We start from the raw sequence: 20,797 nt of genomic DNA on the forward strand, positions 1-20,797 counted from the left end.
TGTTGTTTATATTGTCATTTTATTTATTTTTTGTTTTTATTATCATTTTTATGCATTGTATTTTTTTTTAGTTTTTATTTAATGATATTTTTAATATTTATTGTGCAGGAAAGTTAAAATTTGTTAAATTTTTTTAATCTTTTTATATATTTTTTTTTATATATTTCTTATTATTATATTTCTTTGTTTTTTTGTACATCTCTTGTTTTTCTCTTTTTTCTTGTTTTTGTTTATTAAAAAATTAGTTTAATTTCATGCAGTTCATTTTATTTATAGATCACAAGAACATTCATTTGAACATTTTTGTACTGTAGATTGATTATTGGATTGTCTATTGATTCGAAAAGGACTCGGTAACAATTCTAGACGTTTCAAAAAGCTAGTGATAAAACAGTTAACCACATTCCCGCTTTCCATTATGTCCTCTGGTTTGGAAGGTTTATGGTAGATAATTATAAATAGGTTTTCTCTGGAGTGAAAGGGTGTCCCGTAAAAGGTGACGAGAGAGACGCTGACTCCTCCCTTCTCAATGGAGATAATTTACTGGCTTGTTTTCATCAGACAAGGATCTATAATTGAAATGACAAAAAAGATGCATTGCTACACAGTTGTTAGTGTTTGAGGCCATGAATTTCAACCCAATACCTGACACCCATATCCTACTGGCCTGTCAATCAAAAAGACCTTAGTCAGCCTGGAGAAAGGGCCCCTGGTCAGGGCTGTCTGCCACGCTGCCAGAATGAGTGGATCAGAGGTGCGATGCTTTATCGACCTGATCGACCCGTCACCGCTCTGAACGGCTCCGACCTGAAGCCATGCGGCTGTATATCACTTCTGCACTCTACTCCAATACACACACAGTCTCCATGTACACAGAGTCAGTCCACAGACACACACAGTTTCATACATGTGACAACCGTGATTCATGCACTTCTCTTTTGTTTTATATTGTCTGCTTAATGAGAATATGAATGACTGTTTAAAAAAATGTTTTTTTTTTTTTTTAATAGTTATGAAGTGACACAAATACATTTTGTGTGCAAAAACAAAACAAAAATGGCAAATTTATCAAACAATTTCTTCTCTCCCCTGTCATTCTCCTACGCAGCTGACGTAGTGAACGCAGTGCATCTCTTCCATGTTTACGTCCGAACGCCTGCTCAGTATTGGCCAGCTCCTGTGTCAGCATCACATGCATGTGTCATGCTGCTCACATGTACAGCGTCGGCCAATACTGAGCCAGCGTTCGGACGTAAACATGGAAGCGCTGCACTGTGTTCTCTACGTCAACTTTTCTGGACCTTGAATGATGGTAACTACGTTGCTTTCTATGTGGGAAAGCAACGTTGCTTTCCTTGCCTTGCCTTGCCTTACGGGTTTGGAACAACATGAGGGTGAATACCTAATGACAGAAATTACATTTTTGGGTGAACTTTAATGCAAAAAAAAAAAAAAAACCTTCAGATATAAAATAAAATGCACTGTATTTGACCCCTTTAAATGATGACATTGTTAAATTGCTGCTTGTTTATACTTTACATTATTCAGTTAAGCACATGTCATTTGATCCTTGTTCCTTTGATTGTTTTTCTTGATAAATGCAGTTATGTGTTGAATAGTAATGCTCCTATCTATAAGTGCACAGCATTGAACACATTTATGTGTTTTCCAATAGGAGAAACCAGCCAAGCACCGCTGATATGCCGGGTAGGTCAATATCCACTCTGCCAGCATGCTTCTTATTTTTACAGATAAGACCTCCGTCTTTGTTTCATTCCACACGTTAAGTGACATATTACACATTTATTGCAACTAACGTAATGGTAGAATGGCAAGAGATCATTGGAATGTTTGCTTGAATCTGACGTGTCATTTTCACTGTAGCTCAATTTCACAGTTGAAGTGGCTTTTCACTAAAACTGTTCTGGGTATGACTCCTCTGGGCCATTTTATGGGCTACCTACGTAACATTTTCAAGCATCCAACAGATGATCCTCTGGAAATTAGCTGTCATGGTAGAAAGACCTCCCTTAAACAAGGATTTTTTTGCATAATTGCATAAGGAAATAGCTTTATAGAAATATTGAATATTGAGCAAATTTTAAACTTTTGTGATTAACAGATAAACCATGGAATTGTGATATGATTTAATAAAATATACTGTATATTCTGTAGATATTAAATGGTAATAATAATATTTTCCTAAATATGGTTCTGTAATTTCTATAGTGGGTTGTTTCTATACATTTTTTTATATTTTATGTAAATGAGAATGTGATTTAATAAAATATACTGTATATTGTGTAGATATTAAATAGTAATAATAATAATATTTTCATAAATATGGTTTTGTAATTTCTATAGTGGGTTGTTTCTATACATTTTTTTTATATTTTATGTAAATAAATAGTATATTTTTAAACTGCCTTAAAATATTAGTCTTTTTAGAAATAAATTCTTTATAAAAAATACATAATTACTAGTAATTTTTGCTCTAATATTTTGCTTTGTCATAAAACATTGAAATTTAAATAGTGCATATACATTTTTAGAGTGTGCTCTTCTCTAAAATGTTTCAAAAACAGAGTAGAGTAGTCTTTATTAAAAAATAAAAATGTAGGAAATTCATATGTGGTAATCATGGAAAAGTCATTGAAATTCATTGGTCAAAAGCTGTGGGAACCCTGAATTATATATATCATTAATTTTGTAATCGTTACAGATGGATGAAATGTTAGATCAGTGTTATATGACCTGCTTTATGGTTATGTGTTTGTAGGTGAAGAAGGTTCTTTCTTTGAAGATGGGCTCCAACCAGGCAGATCATGAAGGTCAAAGTGGCCTGTGCTTTGCTATGGATTGGCTCCATGTTAAACCACATAACATCTTGGCAGCTGGCTTCTATGATGGTGAATTCATATGTTTTGCCTTTAGGTGTATTTGTTCTTCTAGAGAGAATTGCAAAATGTAAATATCTTCGTATGTTGCAATATTTTACATTTGTGATGTTTCACTTCACTTTCTCTTTCCCAGGTCTGGTTGGTTTGTGGGATCTTGCTAGTAAGTCTACGCTACTAAAAGTCAGGTCTCCAGATGGAGTTGTGTCTCTCTATCCTTATCACTGTTTTCACGCCCATGACGAGAACATCCGAACCCTGAGCTGGTGTAAAGCCTCAAGGTGAGACATTACATACAGACCCCAAACTTGTGAACTGTATTGTCTGTTTACAAAAGGAGATTCTTGAACATACCAGACTATTAATTCAGAATTTTTTTGTTATGCTAACCCAGTGCCTCATATATATGACATCTAATATCATCTATTTCATTGGTATTCGTGGTGTATTTAAATATTCATGTATGCCATTAGTTGTATAGTATAGATGCTATCAAACAGCCCGCCCATGGAGTTTTCTCATTTAGTAACAGAGAAACAGTCTAGGTCAAATATATTTCAGCATCTCACATTGTTTCAGCATCAGTAGGTTCAACAGCCTGTTCTTAGCATTTAGATTTAAAGCACTGGGACCTTATAAGAGACTGCTGTAAGTGGCATTAGAGAAGTTCATTTGCAAAACAACACCCTTTCCCAAAGCCCCACAGGGGGCTAGTGAAATCAAGTGGAGATTTCTTGTCGATTTTTATTTTTTTTTCTTTCTTCTTCTTGTGCTTTAGGCTCTTTAAATGTGACTGCTCATGTAGAATTCAGATACATCTAAACATCAGAAAATTCTTGGATCTGTGCATTAGCTCTTAAAGTGACAGCAGCATAATATACCTGCTGCAGTCTGTCATTAAAGGGTTAGTTCACCCAAAATTTAAAATTCTGTAATTTATTATTACTCGCCCTCATGTCGTTCTACATCCGTTAAACCTTCGTTTATCTTCGGAACAAAAATTAAGATATTTTTGATGAAATCAGATCGCTCAGTGAGGCCTCTATTGACAGCAAGATCATTTCCTTTTTCAATGCCCATAAAGCTACTAAAGACATATTTAAAACAGTTCTAGTGATATCTATCTAGTGATGGGTGATTTCAAAACACTGCTTTGAAGCTTTACAAATCTTTTGTCCTGAATCAGTGGTTCGGATTGCATAAACGAAGCCTCATTTACTGAAATCACGTGACTTTGGCGCTCTGAACCACTGCTTCCAAACAAAAGATTCATAAAGCTTTGAAGCAGGGTTTTGAAATCGCCCATCACTAGATATTGTTGAAAAGTTGTTATTTTGTTTTTTTTTTGGTGCTTTATATTATTAAGGTTGAACCACTGTAGTCACATGAACTGTTTTAAATATGTATTTATTAGTTTTCTGGGCATTGAAAAAGGAAATGATCTTACTGGCAAATAGAGGCCCCAACGAAGATCTTGCGGGTGCAGAACAACATGAGGGTTAGTGGTAAATTACATAATTTTTGAGTGAACTAACCCTTTAATGATAATCAAACAAAATGGCAAAGGAAAATCACTCACTGATCTTGACTGAATAACTTAAGTAGTTTTAATAAGGATTAATCTATATTTAATGTGTACAGTAAGACATACTGTACTGTATACAGTGTGAATTTACATTTAATTATTATTTTTTTTTGTATATTATTGTATTGCTGATTGTTTACTTGTCTTATGTAATTATTTTGAGGAATTATATTGTGAAATTTCAACATTGACCAAAAATAATCTTGATTATGATTCTTGACATAATTGCCCTAGCATGCACCCAAATTCAAGCATTCAAGCAAGAGGGTTTGAGGGGGGATCAGCTGTCTCTTCTGCCCTTTTACTGTCCAGATGCTCCGAGGAGAGCATCTGGGGTCAGTAGGATTTAGGATTTGACAGTAAAGACATTTATAATGTTCAAATGCTGTTCTTTTGAACTTTCTATTCATTAAAGAATCCTGAAACAAATGTATCACTCTTGCCACAAAAATATGAAGCTGCACAACTGTTTTCAACATTGATAATAATAAGAAATGTTTCGTTAGCAGAAAATCGGCATATCAGAATGATATCTGAAGGATCATGTGACACTGAACACTAGAGTAAAGGCTGCTAAAAATTCAACTTTGCCATCACAGGAATAAATTATATTTTAACATATATTACAATAGAAAACTCTTGTTTTACAGACTCAATATTTCACAGTATTACTTGAATGAAACTTTTGAATGGTGGTGTATTTGTAGAGCATGTCAGTAGCAAGATTACTGTGAATATTGTTAAAAATATTGATCTGTTTGTAATTGTGACGACGTATGAAAAAGCAAGAATTACATAATGTTTTTATCTACTATTGTTGGGCAGTAACTTGTTAGTGACGGTCGGAGATGATCGCATGGCTAAAATGTGGGACGTGAGGAAACCCTACGTGCCTCTTTTGGCAGTAAAGCGCTGCCTGACCCCTGAAGTGTACTGGCCCCTCTTTTGGAGCGGCATCCTGATGGCTCAAGAGTGTTGCTTTGCCACGTGAGTCCACAATGTTTTGCTCTTCTGAATATATGATATTAAGTTTTAATTCAGGCATAGTATTTGTTCTTTTATTAAATCTTTTGCTTTGTGTAGGTTTGGGCAACATGGAGTCCATTATTTTGATTCAGGTTACATTGGAATCAAGCCTTACTTTGTGTGTCCAAGAAAAGCCACTATTTGGGTTGGTGGAAGTTTCACAAGAGTGTCTCTACATGGTTTAATACAGTCAAAATGGTCTAATAATGACAAAACAACTCTCTCTTTCAGAGCCTTTCAATGTCTGATTGGATAAATACTTTTGCCATTACGGACAATGGAGGAGATTGTTTATTTACTATGCTTCCTCGAATGGATATTGACCCCAACAATATCAGACGACGGAGATTTGTATGTATCTTTATCATTAATTGAATTCCCAGATATTAAAGCCTTGAATTAACATTGACCATTTTGCTTAACCCCCAAAGTCAGTGTACAGGACTGACATGGTCCAGTTTGATCCCGGTCAGAGGCCTGAAGATGAAGAACAGGAGGAGGAGGAAATGGAAAACGCTACAGATAATCCTGGGAAGGAGCCATTGACCTACAAAGGAGCAGTCAAAAAGTACTATCTCCACTTTCATGACTTGGACCTGGTGAGAAAATCAAAAAGATTATTTTTTTGTGCAATCATTGTTTGCAATGAGCAGGTTTCTTCATGACACATCTCTGTGCTTGGGAAATGATGTGGGAAATCAGATTTTGAGAGTATTGATCTTTTGTTGCCACATAAGTTATTTTCTTTCACTTTCACCAGAGCTCTGCACCCACAAAATATTTTTTGGGAAACGTAAAGGGGTGCACTGTAAACCTTATTGTGTTCGCTCATGAATAATAATTAGGTGATGTATTGTTAATTTCCATAACTGATTTGCTGAAAAGCAGGTGAGCGCTAGCCATAATAGAGTTGGAAGAAGGTGTCGTTTTATTGGGCCGGCAACATTTTTGTCTTTGCACGTCGACCATACAAAATGATGCTCTTAAAATTTAGTAATATTTGCCCAAAAAAGTGGGGTAAATTCCTGGAAGTGGGAGGGACATGTCCACCCCAGTTTTAATTAGGGTTGGGACAATAAATCAATGCATCACGAATCGAGAAATAATTCAGAGATTTTCCAAATTCATCGCGATTCTCTCTCTAATCGATTGATGACACTACATGCTTTAGAAACAGCCGTACTCTTTTTGCTTCCAATTACTTACACAAACCACTTCTAACAAATAGTCATTCATAAAGTTTGAAAAGATTGAAGCAAATTACAAGGGTGTTTGCAAAGGGCTGTTTACATAAATCTCGCATCATAAAAGCATTCTGATATGCGATTACATTCTCAGACAGACGAATGCAGAGGCGCTCTTCTTCATGAGCATTTTAGTATGCGGTTAAAAACTAGCCTAGAGCGCAATCTACTGTTAAAAACTAAGCTCAGAATTGATTCGAGAGAGAATCGCGATGCAATCTGAAAATGTCAGAATCAATCCACGAATCGTGATAAATCGATTTATTGTCCCACCCCCAGTTTTAATAATAGATACGCACCTGATTTTCTGTATGTTTTTCTGTGTACGAATGAAGTTGACTAGTAAATATGTATTTGCAAGACCATGTAAAAATCTATTAGTGGCCTCACTAATGTGTGTGTATATCACAGTGGTAGTGTGTGTATGATCTGTGTGTGATAGATACTGTGTACTGCAGCCTATTCCACAGATCATTACATGCGGACTGTGCAGGGGCCATGGCCGGACTGGATTTATTGGCTTATTTATTTTCCCAGCACACCTGAGCAAGTGCAGGAGACACAGTCGAGAGCCCAGGAGTGCTGTCTGCGTGTTAGCGTAGTGGCACCTCTTTCTCTTGTATCCCTCTGAGACTTATCCCGCATTTCATGGGTTATATGTTGATTAAGTTCTGCACCCTTCATTAATTTAAAGTCATAGCCGCCTGGAGGCCTACCCCCATCACAGAGATGCTCCATCTGTTCTGCCGTCTCACGCTCCAGCGCTCCACCCCCATCCCTCCGTCCATCCATGGCACGCTGCACATGTCCGCTTTGAGGCCATGGTCTGGAGCAGGCAAGAGCTGTTTGAATTGGGATAATTGAACTCTCCTTAGTCATCCTTGCACTTACACAAACATTCAGGCACCAAACGAACAATGGTCTGAATGATAGCACTGGTCTGTGAGCACTGTTGGATCAACTGCTGTAGCTGGGAAGGAAATTTCATTATTAATGCATTAATAATAGTAGAGCAGAATGCTAGCAACACCAAGGTCATGGGTTCGATTCCCAGGAAATGCATTAATTGATCAAATGCATCCAATTTAACTATTTCGACACGGAAGTAAGGTGTTTTTTGAGTGTGACAACTTTTTTCTGCTGCTGTGTGAGCATAGCCAATAATGCATTGTACCGTTCACAAGTAATTCAAACTGTGAGACTGATCATTGAAGCTAGATTTTCAGTCACAATGTTATTATGATATTGTGATGTTTTGAACGTTACATGAATTGTAATGTGAAGTAGTTGCTGATGCCTGTCAAAAATAAGTGGTGGTAACTGTACATTCTATGTAGTGCTCTCTTAACTGGAGTTAGTGTTCACACCTTGTTTTTGTTTTTTTCGATCTCTCAGAGGAACTTTGCTAAGTGTGAAAATCGGCCCATGATGAAGCACCTGCATCAAAATGAGGTCAAAGGTGTCGCTAAAGTTGACCAGATACCATTGAGCGCACTCTACAAGGTGAGATCACATTTATCTATACAACAGCAAACAAGCCCAGCTGAGGCCCTCGCTGACATCTATTAGTGTAGAGCTGTGAAATATCCTCAAAAACTGGATGCCAGCTGCACCTGATGCTTGTTTTATGCCAGGATAACCATGCCAAATCCCATCAGAATTTTTTGTAGTAGCTGACCAGCTACTAGACTACAGGTGGGGGTGCTGTAGTCCAATCAAAATCAAGTATATAAGAGAGCTGTGTATTAAAAAAAAAATAAAAAATGTGCCTTACACATTGTAATATATTAATACTCACCATGTGATATAAGATTTTGACTCTAAATATGTTCCCCATAAGGTGATCCATCAGCAATCACTTTGTGGAGACTAAACCTGTATAAGCTGTATTGTTACTCGCTTTGGGCAAGCTATAGTTGTATGTAACAGTGTCAGTGCACTGCTGTCTGGAGTATTTGCACTGGTCAGTGAAAGAGAGAGAGAGGGAGCGGGTGGTTTGCTGAGAGTTAAGCAAGAAGATGGACAGAAGCTAATGGCCTGTAAAATTAGGAAAATGTCACTCTGGATATAGAGTGGATGATGGGAGGAGAGCAGGAAAGCAGCCTGTGTAGATGAGATGAGATGGTGGGTTTTTCTGAATAACACACTGCACAGTGAAACATTTGATCATTTATGCTTAAAAGGATTGTATGAAATGCCCAGTTGCATTTTATTGATGTAATGCTTTATTTTTATTTCTGTGATAGGGAAAATTTGTAAGAAAATTCTACAAAATAATAAGAAATTTAGTTTTGATTCGATTAGACTCGTAATGTTGTGCTGATATTATAATTTGTAAAATATGAAAAAATTAAATATAGTATAAAGATTAAAAAATAATATGATAAAACGTATATTAAATAACTGAATAAATGCATTTAATAAATAAATAAATGTAATATTACATTTTTATACATACTGAATATACATTATATATTCACTATATATTCACTATATATATATATATATATATATATATATATATATATATATATATATATATATATATATATATATATATATATATATATATATACAATCATGCTCAATATTATTCATACCCTTGGTAAAATGACCAAAGAAGGCTGTGAAAATAAATCTGCATCGTTAATACTTTTGATATTTTATTTAAAAAAATAAAAAATCCAACATTTCATTGGAGAATCCTGGGGGGGGGGGGGATCTCATTATGAGAGAAATGTTTTTCTCTTAATACACACTGCTCACAATTAATCATACCCTTTTATTCAATACTTTTTGCAACCTCCTTTTGCCAAGATAACAGCTCTGAGTCTTCACCTATAATGCCTGATGAGTTTAGAGAACACCTGACAAGAGATCAGAGACTGTTCCTTCATGCAGAATCTCTCCAGATCCTTCAGATTCCAGCTCCATGTTGGTGTTTCTTCTCTTCAGTTCACTCCACTCATTTTCTTTAGGGTTCAGGTCAGGGGACTGGGACGGCCAAGGCAGAAGCTTGGTTTTACCCCATGTGTACAATATACTGCTGTATATTTCATTGTACACATGTGGTATTTATTTAATGTTGTGGGCTTATTTTTCTGCCGGAGATCCTGGACATCTTGTTCAGATACATGGCATCATGGATTCTATCAAATTCCAGCAGATAAAAAATCAAAACCTGACTGTCCCTGTTAGAAGTCATATAATGGGCTGTGGTTGGATCTTCCATCAGGACCATGATCCAAAACAAACATCAAAACCAACACAAAAATGGGTCACTGAACACAAAATCAAGCTTCTGCCCGTCTGCCCAGTTCCCTGACCTGAACCGTAAAGAAAATGAGTGGAGTGAACTGAAGAGAAGAAACACCAACATGGAGCTGGGAATCTGAAGGATCTGGAGAGATTCTGCATGAAGGAACAGTCTCTGATCTCTTGTCAGGTGTTCTCTAAACTCATCAGGCATTATAGGTGAAGACTCAGAGCTGTTATCTTGGCAAAAGGAGGTTGCAAAAAGTATTGAATAAAAGGGTATGATTAATTGTGAGCAGTGTGTATTAGAGAAAAACATTTCTCTCATAATGAGATTCCCCCCCCATTTAAAATGATTATTCTCCAATGAAAGGTTGGATTTTTCTAAATTAAAATAAAATTTTAATTTTTAAAATAAAAGATTTTTTTTTTATTAGATTTTTTTTTTTAGTATTAACAATGCAGATTTATTTTCAAAGCCTTCTTTGGTCATATTTACCAAGGGTATGAATAATTTTGAGCAGGACTATATATATATATATATATATATATATATATATATATATATATATATATATATATATATATATATATATATATATATATATATATATATATATATATATATATATATATATATATATATATATATATATAATTTATTTATCTTTGTTAATGTCAAATAATAAAATATAACTGTTGGTAGTTCATACAGATACAACTTTTGACTTTAATAATGTATTAGTAAATGTTAAAATGTCCATTAACTAAGATTAATAAATGCTTTAGAAGTATTTTTATTAACTAATGCAGTTATTCAATACTAACAAATGGAATCTTATTGTAAAGGGTTACCAAAAGTGAGTTAGTGAGTTAGTTAGTTAGTGTAAAATAAATATAAAAGTTTGAATGTATTCCCTTTTAATCCCAAACACAATTTTGGACATAAAAACAGTGGCCAAGGAGGAAGTTACAGGCAGAACTGAATGTCTTCCAGCAGCAGAAGTGTTTATTGTTCAGCAGAGCCACATGCACAGAGCGATTAGAGCTGTGCTAAAATGCTTTATTGCTGGCAGTATAGAGCAGTGACCCACAGAGGACACGCAGGAACAGAAGGTTAAACAGACCTTTGTAATTACTAATTAATCTGAGTAGAGATTCAGACCATAAATATATATACACAGGGGCCAAAATGAACACTAACCAAGTGCCAAATGCAAGCTACTCACCACTTAAGTGATGTGAATGATTTAAATCAATGACATGCAAACTGTCTACTTGAAATTTAGTGTTTTTACTGTCTCTCTCTCTCAGGTCCGTTTTAACCCAAACATGGATGCATACAACTGGATGCTGTCGGGTGGTCAGTCGGGATTGGTGCGTGTGCACTGTGCACGTGGGCTGAGCTGCTCTATCATGTTCAAGCAGTTGCGTGAGGCTCAAGCCCAGTTTAGCGCCATGTTCCAGTCTCAGGAGCCTGATGACTCTGCCACAGCTGTCCGTCACAGCACAGCGGATACAGTACAAGTGCACTAGTCTCAGCTCTATCTTAAAATGGATTGTGACGTCATAATAGGCTGAGACTTTGGGACTTTTATTTTTAAATGACTGATGATACGCCCACTTTTACTTAACTTATAATGAAAGAAGCAAAATCTATTTTGATACAAGCCACTGTATATATTTCCGTTTTTATATTTTTGTGCGTTTCGTTTTTAGCGCTGTACAAAGCTATAAAAGCTGTACTTTTGAACTTCTTTGCACTGGTTTGAAGCTCGGACAGGAAGTTTGTGATGTTTTTAGGTTAGTATCATTATCTCAAAGTGTTGTCCTTTCCAAAGTATGTGTGGACAATGAAATTTCCATTATGAAGAGCTAAATGCTCCGTAACCTTCCTGTTCCAGTTCAGTGTTATATTGTGATCAAACATAAGAGTCTTGATATTTAGTGCGAAAACACTGGACTGGATCTTTGCTTTTTGCTAGCCTGTTCTCTTATCATATCACAATCTGTTGTTTTTACTTTTAGCATTTCTTTTCCTGAATCTAAATTTGAAAGAAATAGTTAACCCAAAAATTTAACGTCATCATCATGTCCTTCCAAACCTGTATGACTTTATTTCTTCCATGAAACAGGAAAACAGAAATTTTGAAGAATGTATTTGCATATTTTTCCATTTAATGAAAATGTAAGGGCATCCAAGCTCCAAATGACACAAAAGCACCAAAATGTTTATATTCATAATTCTTCATAAAACACACATTCATTTTATGTGATAAGCAAACCAAAATATCTTTCCATTCACTGTCCACATCTACATATATTGAAATATTCAGTTTTTAGATACAATATATTAGTTCCAACATCAATACAAGGTGACCAATCACTGATGATTAATTGTCCAATCACAGTGCAGCATTGTAAATGAGATGAGAGCTACAGGGTAGGACAAAAATACACGTGAATACCTTAAATTTTGATCCGTTTTTGTTCTTAGAGAAAAACTATTGAAGTATTTGAGTTGTATGGACTTTTTTTTTTCTGTAACTTTTTTTCACCGCCCAGATCCCCATTCACTTTCATTATATGGAAAAGATTACATCCGTGAACATTTCTCTACGGAAGAGGATTAGGGCCAAGCAATAATAAAAAAATAAAACCATCTCGAGATTAAAGTTGTTAAATTTCGAGAAAAAACTCGTTAAATTTCGAGAAAAAAGTCGAGATCAAATGTTGAGAATAAAGTCATTAAATTACGAGAAAAAAGTCGTTAAATTACGAGAACAAATTCTTTAAATTATGAGAAAAATTGTTACATTTTGAGAAAAAAGTCGAGATAAAATGTTGAGAATAAAGTCGTTAAATTACGAGAAAAAAGTTGGTAAATTATGAGAACAAATACGTTAAATTACAAATTTGTCCTCATAATTTAACGACTTTTTTCTCATAATTTAACGAGTTTATTCTCAACATTTTATCTCGACTTTTTTCTCGAAATTTAACAAGTTTTTTCTCGTAATTTAATGTTTATTCTCAACATTTTATCTCGACTTTTTTCTCGAAATTTAACAAGTTTTTTCTCGTAATTTAATGTTTATTCTCAACATTTTATTTTGACTTTTTTCTTGAAATTTAACAACTTTAATCTCGAGATGGTTTTATCTTTTTATTATTGCTTGGCCCTAATCCTCTTCCGTATTTCTCCTTTTGTGTTCCACAGAAGAAATAAAGTCATCCAGGTTTGAAACGACATGAGGGTCAGTAGACTGTCATTTTTGGCAAAACTATTGCTTTAAATCTGAATCTTGATCTTTCTTGTCCTTTGTTATTGTTGTTATTATTATTTCCCCACCCTCATTTAAAGTCTTTATTACCTCTTTTCTGGCTTGTGCATTCTTCTTACTCAGGTCTAGCCAGAGTTGTAAGGGGCATCATGGAGTCTGTTGATAGTCTGCACGTGAGTTAAAGTTGTCCCTAAACCAATAGCACTCATTCGTTAGTCATTAAGATCAGATGCACCTTGATATCCGCCTCATAATTCATGACCTCAATTACGTGTGAGTGAATATAGTTGACTCCAGTGATGGGAATCTGGAGAGGTGCCAGTCAGATTAATGCTGCTGTGGTCACTCTGATGAGATTAAATAAGGAAGCTTATTATAACGGGGCTGTTTACGTCTGTAGTGGATTTCAATTTAGTGTGTTGATTTAAATATCCCAATCTCACTGTGAGGCTCTGTATATGGTTAGTAGATTAGGGATGTTTTATCTGTGAATATTCATACTTTGTAAATTATGTTTCTTTTGTTCTGTTTTCTGAATTGTTTACAGCTACTGAAGTGTAATTTTATTGTTTCATCATCATTTTAGATAAAATTGCTTTGCATATTTACAGTACCACTATTTATCAACTCATGATGTAATTATTAATGTGGGAGAAAGTTTTTGATTTACATGATTTTATTACAGCTTACAAAAATCATACACGTTATGTGGCACATATAAAATTAAAAGCATGTAAAAATTAAATATCCATCATTAATTTCTGTTTATATAGTGGTTTTATGTGGTCACATACAGGATAACTGTAAAACATTTACACACAGTACTTCTATAGACAGATAACTTTATACAAGAAGCAAATTTATATACACATCCACAAATCTGAGGCACGATGAAAATAATCATGTAGATTATTTACAGTTTCCACAGAACAACATTAATGTCTTTCAGTTCACGACACAAAATGCAGAACGTGTCAAAAACATGACCAATGATGTACCATCTCATGCTCTGCTATCAATTTCGAAGCCTTCGTTAGGTTGAGTGCACCTGCATCTGAAATTGATTTTGGATTCATTATGTTCATCTCATCTTTTGAGTTGTGATGCTACGTGTGCAATATTCAAACTAGCCTATTGGACTTTTCCCAATTCTAGAAAATAATACCAGGAGGGTATTTTCCACTCTTTTGTTATGTGACTATAAAATGTGTTTTACTTTATCTGATCATTGATTGTTTCTCAGTGATGTCAAGATGCCTAAATACAGTTTAAATGGATAATTCACTCAAAAATGAAAATTTATCCCATGATTTACTCGCCCCTCAAGCCATTTTGGGTGTGTATATGATTATTTTCTTTCAGACGAACACAATTGGTTGCCTGGAAAATCCAGTCTCACCACTGTACCAGCGGATGAGTCTGGTCGGCCATTGAATCAATTCGATTTCTAGGGTGAAGCAAATCTGAGCAAACAGGAAGCGGGGTAAACCAATCAGAGAAGGGCGGATATGACGTTAGTAAAGCGACAAGAGAGTCAACAGCGAAAATTAAATAATTAATGTGTTGTTGTTTTTTTACAGTCTATGGTTTTTGGTCATTTAAAACGGAATTCGCGGCTGAATAGAACAAACTCTCAAGTCTCCCGTGCGCAATCTTTGTTGATATTGAAGGGACTTTCGCCGCGCTAGAGTGATGCTGTTTGCGTCACTGAAATAAACGAATCTGATTGCACGGTACGGTTTGGAGTTGACTCGAGGCACGGCGGAGGGCGTACTGACCAGACTGATATATCTTGTAGAAGATATATCATTCTGGACTTGCCAGGCAACACAATTGGAGTTATATTAAAAAATATCCTGGCTCTTCCAAGCTTTATAATGGTGGTGAATGGGGCTCAAGATTTTGAAGCCCAAAAAAGTGCATCCATCCATCATAAAAGTAATCCATATGGCTTCAGGGGGTTAATAAAGGCCTTCTGAAGCGAAACAATGGCTTTTTGTAAGAAAAATATCCATATTTAAAACTTTATAAACTATAATAACTGGCTTCCAGCAATGGCCACACGCTAGTCTAGTTCCAGAGGAAGTGTGACCTCTGACCCGATATATGACGCAGGATGTAGTAGTAGCGCAAGCTTAGATGAGAGTAAACGCCTCTCGCGTGGTTCATACAAATAGGGCTGGGCAACAAAAAAAAAGGCTTTAGAAAGGCTTTATCAACCCCTGGAACCATATGGATTACTTTTATGATGGATGGATGCACTTTTTTGGGCTTTAAAATCTTGAGCCCCATTCACTACCATTATAAACAGGGGTGCACATAACTTTTTTGGTCTGGTTCTCAAGGGAGTACCTGGAGATTTTGCTTGGTACTCACACTTTACACGACACATCCTAAAAGCTGTCCTAATCACTTTCCTCCTGACTGCTCTCCTCACTATCTTCTTTTCTCTCGTACATGGTAGATGATGATAATGACTTTTTTTTTTTTTTTTTTTTACTAACATTAATGACAGCAAAGGCTGCTGCCACTTTAAGAAGGAAAGCACGGACCAAATAACTGACACACATCCGGTTTCTTTCTCAACACTTCACTTATGATATAACCGAGAGAATACTTGCCGAGACAGGTATTTTGACATAATTTTGTGTGTATGTTTCCTTTCAAGCGCAAGTAAACGCGAAAGCGGAATTAATTTGGTGTTCGAGCGCTGTCTGACTCTCATCATGCATGCGTTTCGGGGGGCTGTGCGCACAGATTACAGTTCGCGAGTCCCGATTTTTGCCTCTTCTTCCGCTTTTAAAGTCGTTTAAATGTGTTAATTGGCGAGACAAAACACGTCCAAATTACAAACTTTCACTCTATGATGGTTAAATATAGCAGTTAATCCGCGAATCACATGCGTGCCGAACCGTTGGACCTTATCCGTATGGATCACGGATTAACTGCGATCCGTTGCACACCTAATAACTAAAGAACACATTTTATGATGATTGCTATCTTACCAGAGATGGAGAAAAATCCTACTCCAATAAGTAAACGTATCCCTGTGAACCGGTACTCAAAAGCGCTTCCCTCCATGTTTTCTGGTAACTTACGCATAGTTTATTTTTACCGCGCATGCGTACCTGCGTACCTCTTATGTGCACCCCTGATTATAAAGCTTGGAAGGGCCAGGACATTTTTAAATATAACTCCGATTGTGTTCGTCTGAGAGAAGATTGCTTGAGGGTGAGTAAATCATGGGATCATTTTCATTTTTCAGTGAACTATTCCTTTACGTGTCTACTGTAAATGTGGCTAGAGCATATTTCTGAAAGCCTGCTAAACGCTTTAATAGAAATAGTTCAGCATAACAGGAATGACCGACTTTCTAATGAGAGCAAATAGTCTTTTACTTCACTGTAGATCACTGTGATTGCTCCAAATATTTAATTTTATAATGTAGAACTTTGGCACACCAACCCACCAACATTATCAAAAATATACCGCTTATGCATTGGTCCTTTCAATATTATAATTTGTTCGCACTCTCTTATAAATGACTGTGATATTCAATTTTAAAATATATATTCATTTTATCAAAACAAATAGACAAAATATAGAATTTAATGAAGGTCTTTCAGTGAGATTGCGAGGTCCTTGGATTGATCAGTTATGATTACTGGCCATATGAATCGCAGACACGTAAAAAACAAACAAGGCAACCATGCAAGCAAACCCTTAAAACTCTTTCACAACACCACAACAGATCACAATGGCTACATTTTATCAGTACACGCAAGCTTTAAAACACAATAATTATCTGTCAAGTGTGTCTTACATTAGTCTCAAATCATATTCAGTGTTATATTTATATAAAATCTTCACATATAATGTAACTGAACATTAGTGCACATTTAGGGGCTCTGAAAATGTACCAAAATAATAATTTTCAAAAACAATTTAAATAAAAACTGCAGTGAAAATGGAAACAATGTGCTTTGTTATTGTATGTTACAGCCATGACCTCCGTGTTGAACTGCAGAGACATGAGAAATGTGTTGCACCACTTGCTGGAATGTCTCAGAGTCATTGCGGCAGTGTGGCGGCACCGAGATCAGAGATGGAAATCCTGTGCAAAAAGTGTGTGTGTCTAGAGGCTATTCTGTTTCCCTATACCTCAGCACAGACCACAGCTGGACAGAGCCTGAAGACGTGAGCGTATGGAGGATGTATAGACTGTAGCATGATTGACTTTGACAAACCAGAGTGACCCACAACAGCATCCTTGCAAGGTGAAGTGTGTAAATTCTGTCCCACTACTAGCGCCACGTCACCACCCAATGCAACTGCAAAATTAATGATTGATTTCAAACAGGTTTCCCCTTCCTTATCTATCATTGTTCAAACAAATTAGTCACTGGCTATGTTTGGAATAGCAGCTTATTGAATACTGTGCAGTGTGTGCTGAATATACAACTGGTTTTCCTTTTTTAATCATTTTGTGTGTAAATGTCTTCTTTTGGCAGTTTGTTCAAATAATGTCAAGTATGAAATATAAGTGTATATTCTATAAATACATAAATGTATTAGTATAGTTAGTATGTTAGTACTAATTAAATTGCATGTATAAATCAGCAAGTGGCGTCCAGTTATCATCTAAATGCAATTTTAAATTGCATTTTAAATCATTTTGACAGACTGATCAAATAATAAGTCATGGAAATGATATACAGTACCCAACATGATTTCATCTGTGATATAATGCACATTTCGTCAATTATACAGATATTTGCATACTGTGTATAGCAAACACTACCGTTCAAAGTTTGGGGTCGGTAGGATTTTTTTAGTTCACACCAAGAATGATAACTATAACGATATGTCTAAAAATTGTTCTAAATCTAAAAGAATAGCACTGTCCACACCACAGCTATGATGATATAGAGAAACTATATCGCTGGGATCACTTTAAGAACGATTTTTTTCCAGTTGTTGAACGATAAAACTCTGACAGCCAATCACAATCCAATCTGATTTAAGGGCTCGCACATTGCGGAGAAGTTAATCGTTAAGGTCCAGAAAAAGCCATCAATGTTTAATAAGTTAAACACCCTTTTCAAGGATACTTTAAAGAAAATGGATACATGGAAAACAATCGGTCATACCCTCTGAATAAATGGTGAGAAGTATTAACGAAATATGCCAGGCTAGTAAACAGTGTAAAATAAAATTACCTCAGGTATCAGGTAGGTTTTATTCAATTAAATTGACTTCGTCAGGTAAATTCACTGTTAGTTTAGATCGATTACACTAGCTATTCACTCGAAACATAGCATTGTGACCAGCGCGTGAGCTTAGAATAAACAGACCATTATCTTTCGTTGGTATGAACACAAATAGTTATCGTTATAGTTATAGTTATCGTACTTGGCGTGAACGGGCCTTTAGAGTATGCTCGCCAACGCTGCATTTAGTTGCAAAAATACAATAAAAACAGTAATATTGTGCAATATTGTTACAATTTAAAGGTGCCATCGAATTGAAAATTGAATTTACCTCGGCATAGTTAAATAACAAGAGTTCAGTACATGTAAATGACATACAGTGAATCTCAAAAACCATTGTTTCCTCCTTCTTATATAAATCTCATTTGTTTAAAAGACCTCCGACGAACAGGCGAATCTCAACATAACACCGACTGTTACGTAACAGTCGGGGTGTACGCCTCCAATATTTGCATATGCCAGCCCATGATCAAGGCATTAAACAAGGGCAGCCAGTATTAACGTCTGGATCTGTGCACAGCTGAATCATCAGACTAGGTAAGTAAGCAAGAACAATAGCGAAAAATGGCAGATGAAGCGATAATAACTGACATGATCATTGATAACATGATATTTTTAGTGATATTTGTAAATTGTCTTTCTAAATGTTTCGTTAGCATGTTGCTAATGTACTGTTAAATGTGGTTAACGTTAACATCATTTCTTACTGTATTCACAGCCGTTGCTATTTTCATTTTTAAACACCTGCAGTCAGTATAATTCATAAACACATCTTCATTCTTTATAAATCTCTCCAACAGTGTAGCATTAGCCGTTAGCCATGGAGCATAGCCTCAAACTCATTCAGAATCAATGTAAACATCCAAATAAATACAATACTTCGGCGATTAGACATGCTGCATGACGAACACTTTGTAAAGATCCATTTTAAGGGTTATATTTGCTGTGTGAACTTTGTTTATGCAGTGATAGAGTCGAGAGCTCGGGAGGGGGCGGAGAGCGTGCGATTTAAAGGGGCCACAGCATGAATCGACGCATTTCTAATTATGCCTCAAAATAGGCAGTTAAAAAAAAAAATAAAAAAAAAAAACTATGGGGTATTTTGAGCTGCAACTTCACAGACACATTCAGGGGACACCTTAGACTTATATTACATCTTGTAAAAAAACATTCGATGGCACCTTTAAAATAACTGTTTTCTGTTTGAATAGATTTTAAAGTGAAATTTATTCCTGCGATGGCAAAGCTGCAAAAGAAAAAAAATTACTAACCCCAAACTTTGAACGGTAGTCCACACAATACAGTAATTGTAGCAAAGTAGTAATAGTATGCTATTCCAAACATAAGGTGTGTCCCAATTCGCATACTTATGCACTATTCTATGACATTTTTAAGTATAAATAGTGCGAGTAGTGCGTTCACACTGAAAATTCCAAAAAGAAAAAGTGCACTTTAAATACCCGGATGATGCACTAAAATAAAAAGAAAAAATGAAGTGTGGAATGTTGGACACTTCACGCACTCAACTGTCACAGCTTTAATTATGTAGTGGAGGGCAAGGGGCTGTCAGACTCCGATGTTAAATGACAAAATAACCTTATACAATTCACGCACTACATGGATGAGTACATAGTGCATAAGTACACAGTGTATAAGTGCATAGTGTATAGTGCATCATTTGGGACGCAACTATAGCCAAATCCCTGCTAAACAGCTTATCAAAGATAGTCCAGCCCCAAAGTCACAGCATTGGTTGATTCAGAGGACCACTCAAAAGAATATGTTAGGATAACCTCTAAATATTTTACTTGTTCTGGTCTCTGCTCATGAAATTGGAATAAAGTAATTAAATTTGCACAATTCACTCTTAGTTCATAGATCTGTCATTTGGTTTCCACTGTTTTTTCAAAAGCCGCACGAAGCCAAGCTTAAAAACCACAACAGGTCCTTAACTATCGCAGCCAGTGAGGAAGAACAGAGTTAATCACCCACTTTCTTTTGCAAATAGCATTGTACCATGAGACAAGACATTAGTGAGGGATCTCCGAAAAAATCCATAATTACACTTGAGCAGAATCTCTTTTTAAGCCCCGCAACACCATGCCGCAGTTTGGCGGACATTCACATTGATTACAGAACTGTGCTGACAGCGGACGTAAGGCTGGCTGTGACATAATAAACCCCATTCTAATTGTTTTTAAGAAAGTCACGTCAATACCCATCTTTTACCCTTCCC

General features: G+C 35.8%; 1 protein-coding gene across 5 annotated transcripts in view; it reads left to right on the forward strand.

The window, feature by feature from the left end:
* gtf3c2 (general transcription factor IIIC, polypeptide 2, beta) overlaps nucleotides 1-17,829 on the forward strand; it is a 33,918-nt gene extending 16,089 nt beyond the window's left edge. For 2 of the 5 annotated variants that reach the window (XM_067383159.1, XM_067383163.1), the window contains exons 11-20: nucleotides 1,676-1,707; nucleotides 2,780-2,909; nucleotides 3,034-3,178; nucleotides 5,308-5,469; nucleotides 5,566-5,653; nucleotides 5,740-5,859; nucleotides 5,940-6,107; nucleotides 8,148-8,255; nucleotides 11,322-11,810; nucleotides 13,228-15,565. In XM_067383159.1, the coding sequence (XP_067239260.1) occupies nucleotides 1,676-1,707; nucleotides 2,780-2,909; nucleotides 3,034-3,178; nucleotides 5,308-5,469; nucleotides 5,566-5,653; nucleotides 5,740-5,859; nucleotides 5,940-6,107; nucleotides 8,148-8,255; nucleotides 11,322-11,543 (1,175 nt within the window). In that variant the 3' untranslated portion in view covers nucleotides 11,544-11,810; nucleotides 13,228-15,565. Of the gene's footprint in view, nucleotides 1-1,675; nucleotides 1,708-2,779; nucleotides 2,910-3,033; nucleotides 3,179-5,307; nucleotides 5,470-5,565; nucleotides 5,654-5,739; nucleotides 5,860-5,939; nucleotides 6,108-8,147; nucleotides 8,256-11,321; nucleotides 12,557-13,227; nucleotides 15,566-17,293 lie in introns of those variants that run through there. The other 3 variants (XM_067383161.1, XM_067383160.1, XM_067383162.1) reach the window with 3 other exon arrangements.
* The last annotated feature ends 2,968 nt before the right edge of the window (nucleotides 17,830-20,797 follow it).

Source organism: Chanodichthys erythropterus, chromosome 4, assembly GCF_024489055.1.
Source record: "Chanodichthys erythropterus isolate Z2021 chromosome 4, ASM2448905v1, whole genome shotgun sequence".
Lineage (NCBI taxonomy): Eukaryota > Metazoa > Chordata > Actinopteri > Cypriniformes > Xenocyprididae > Chanodichthys > Chanodichthys erythropterus.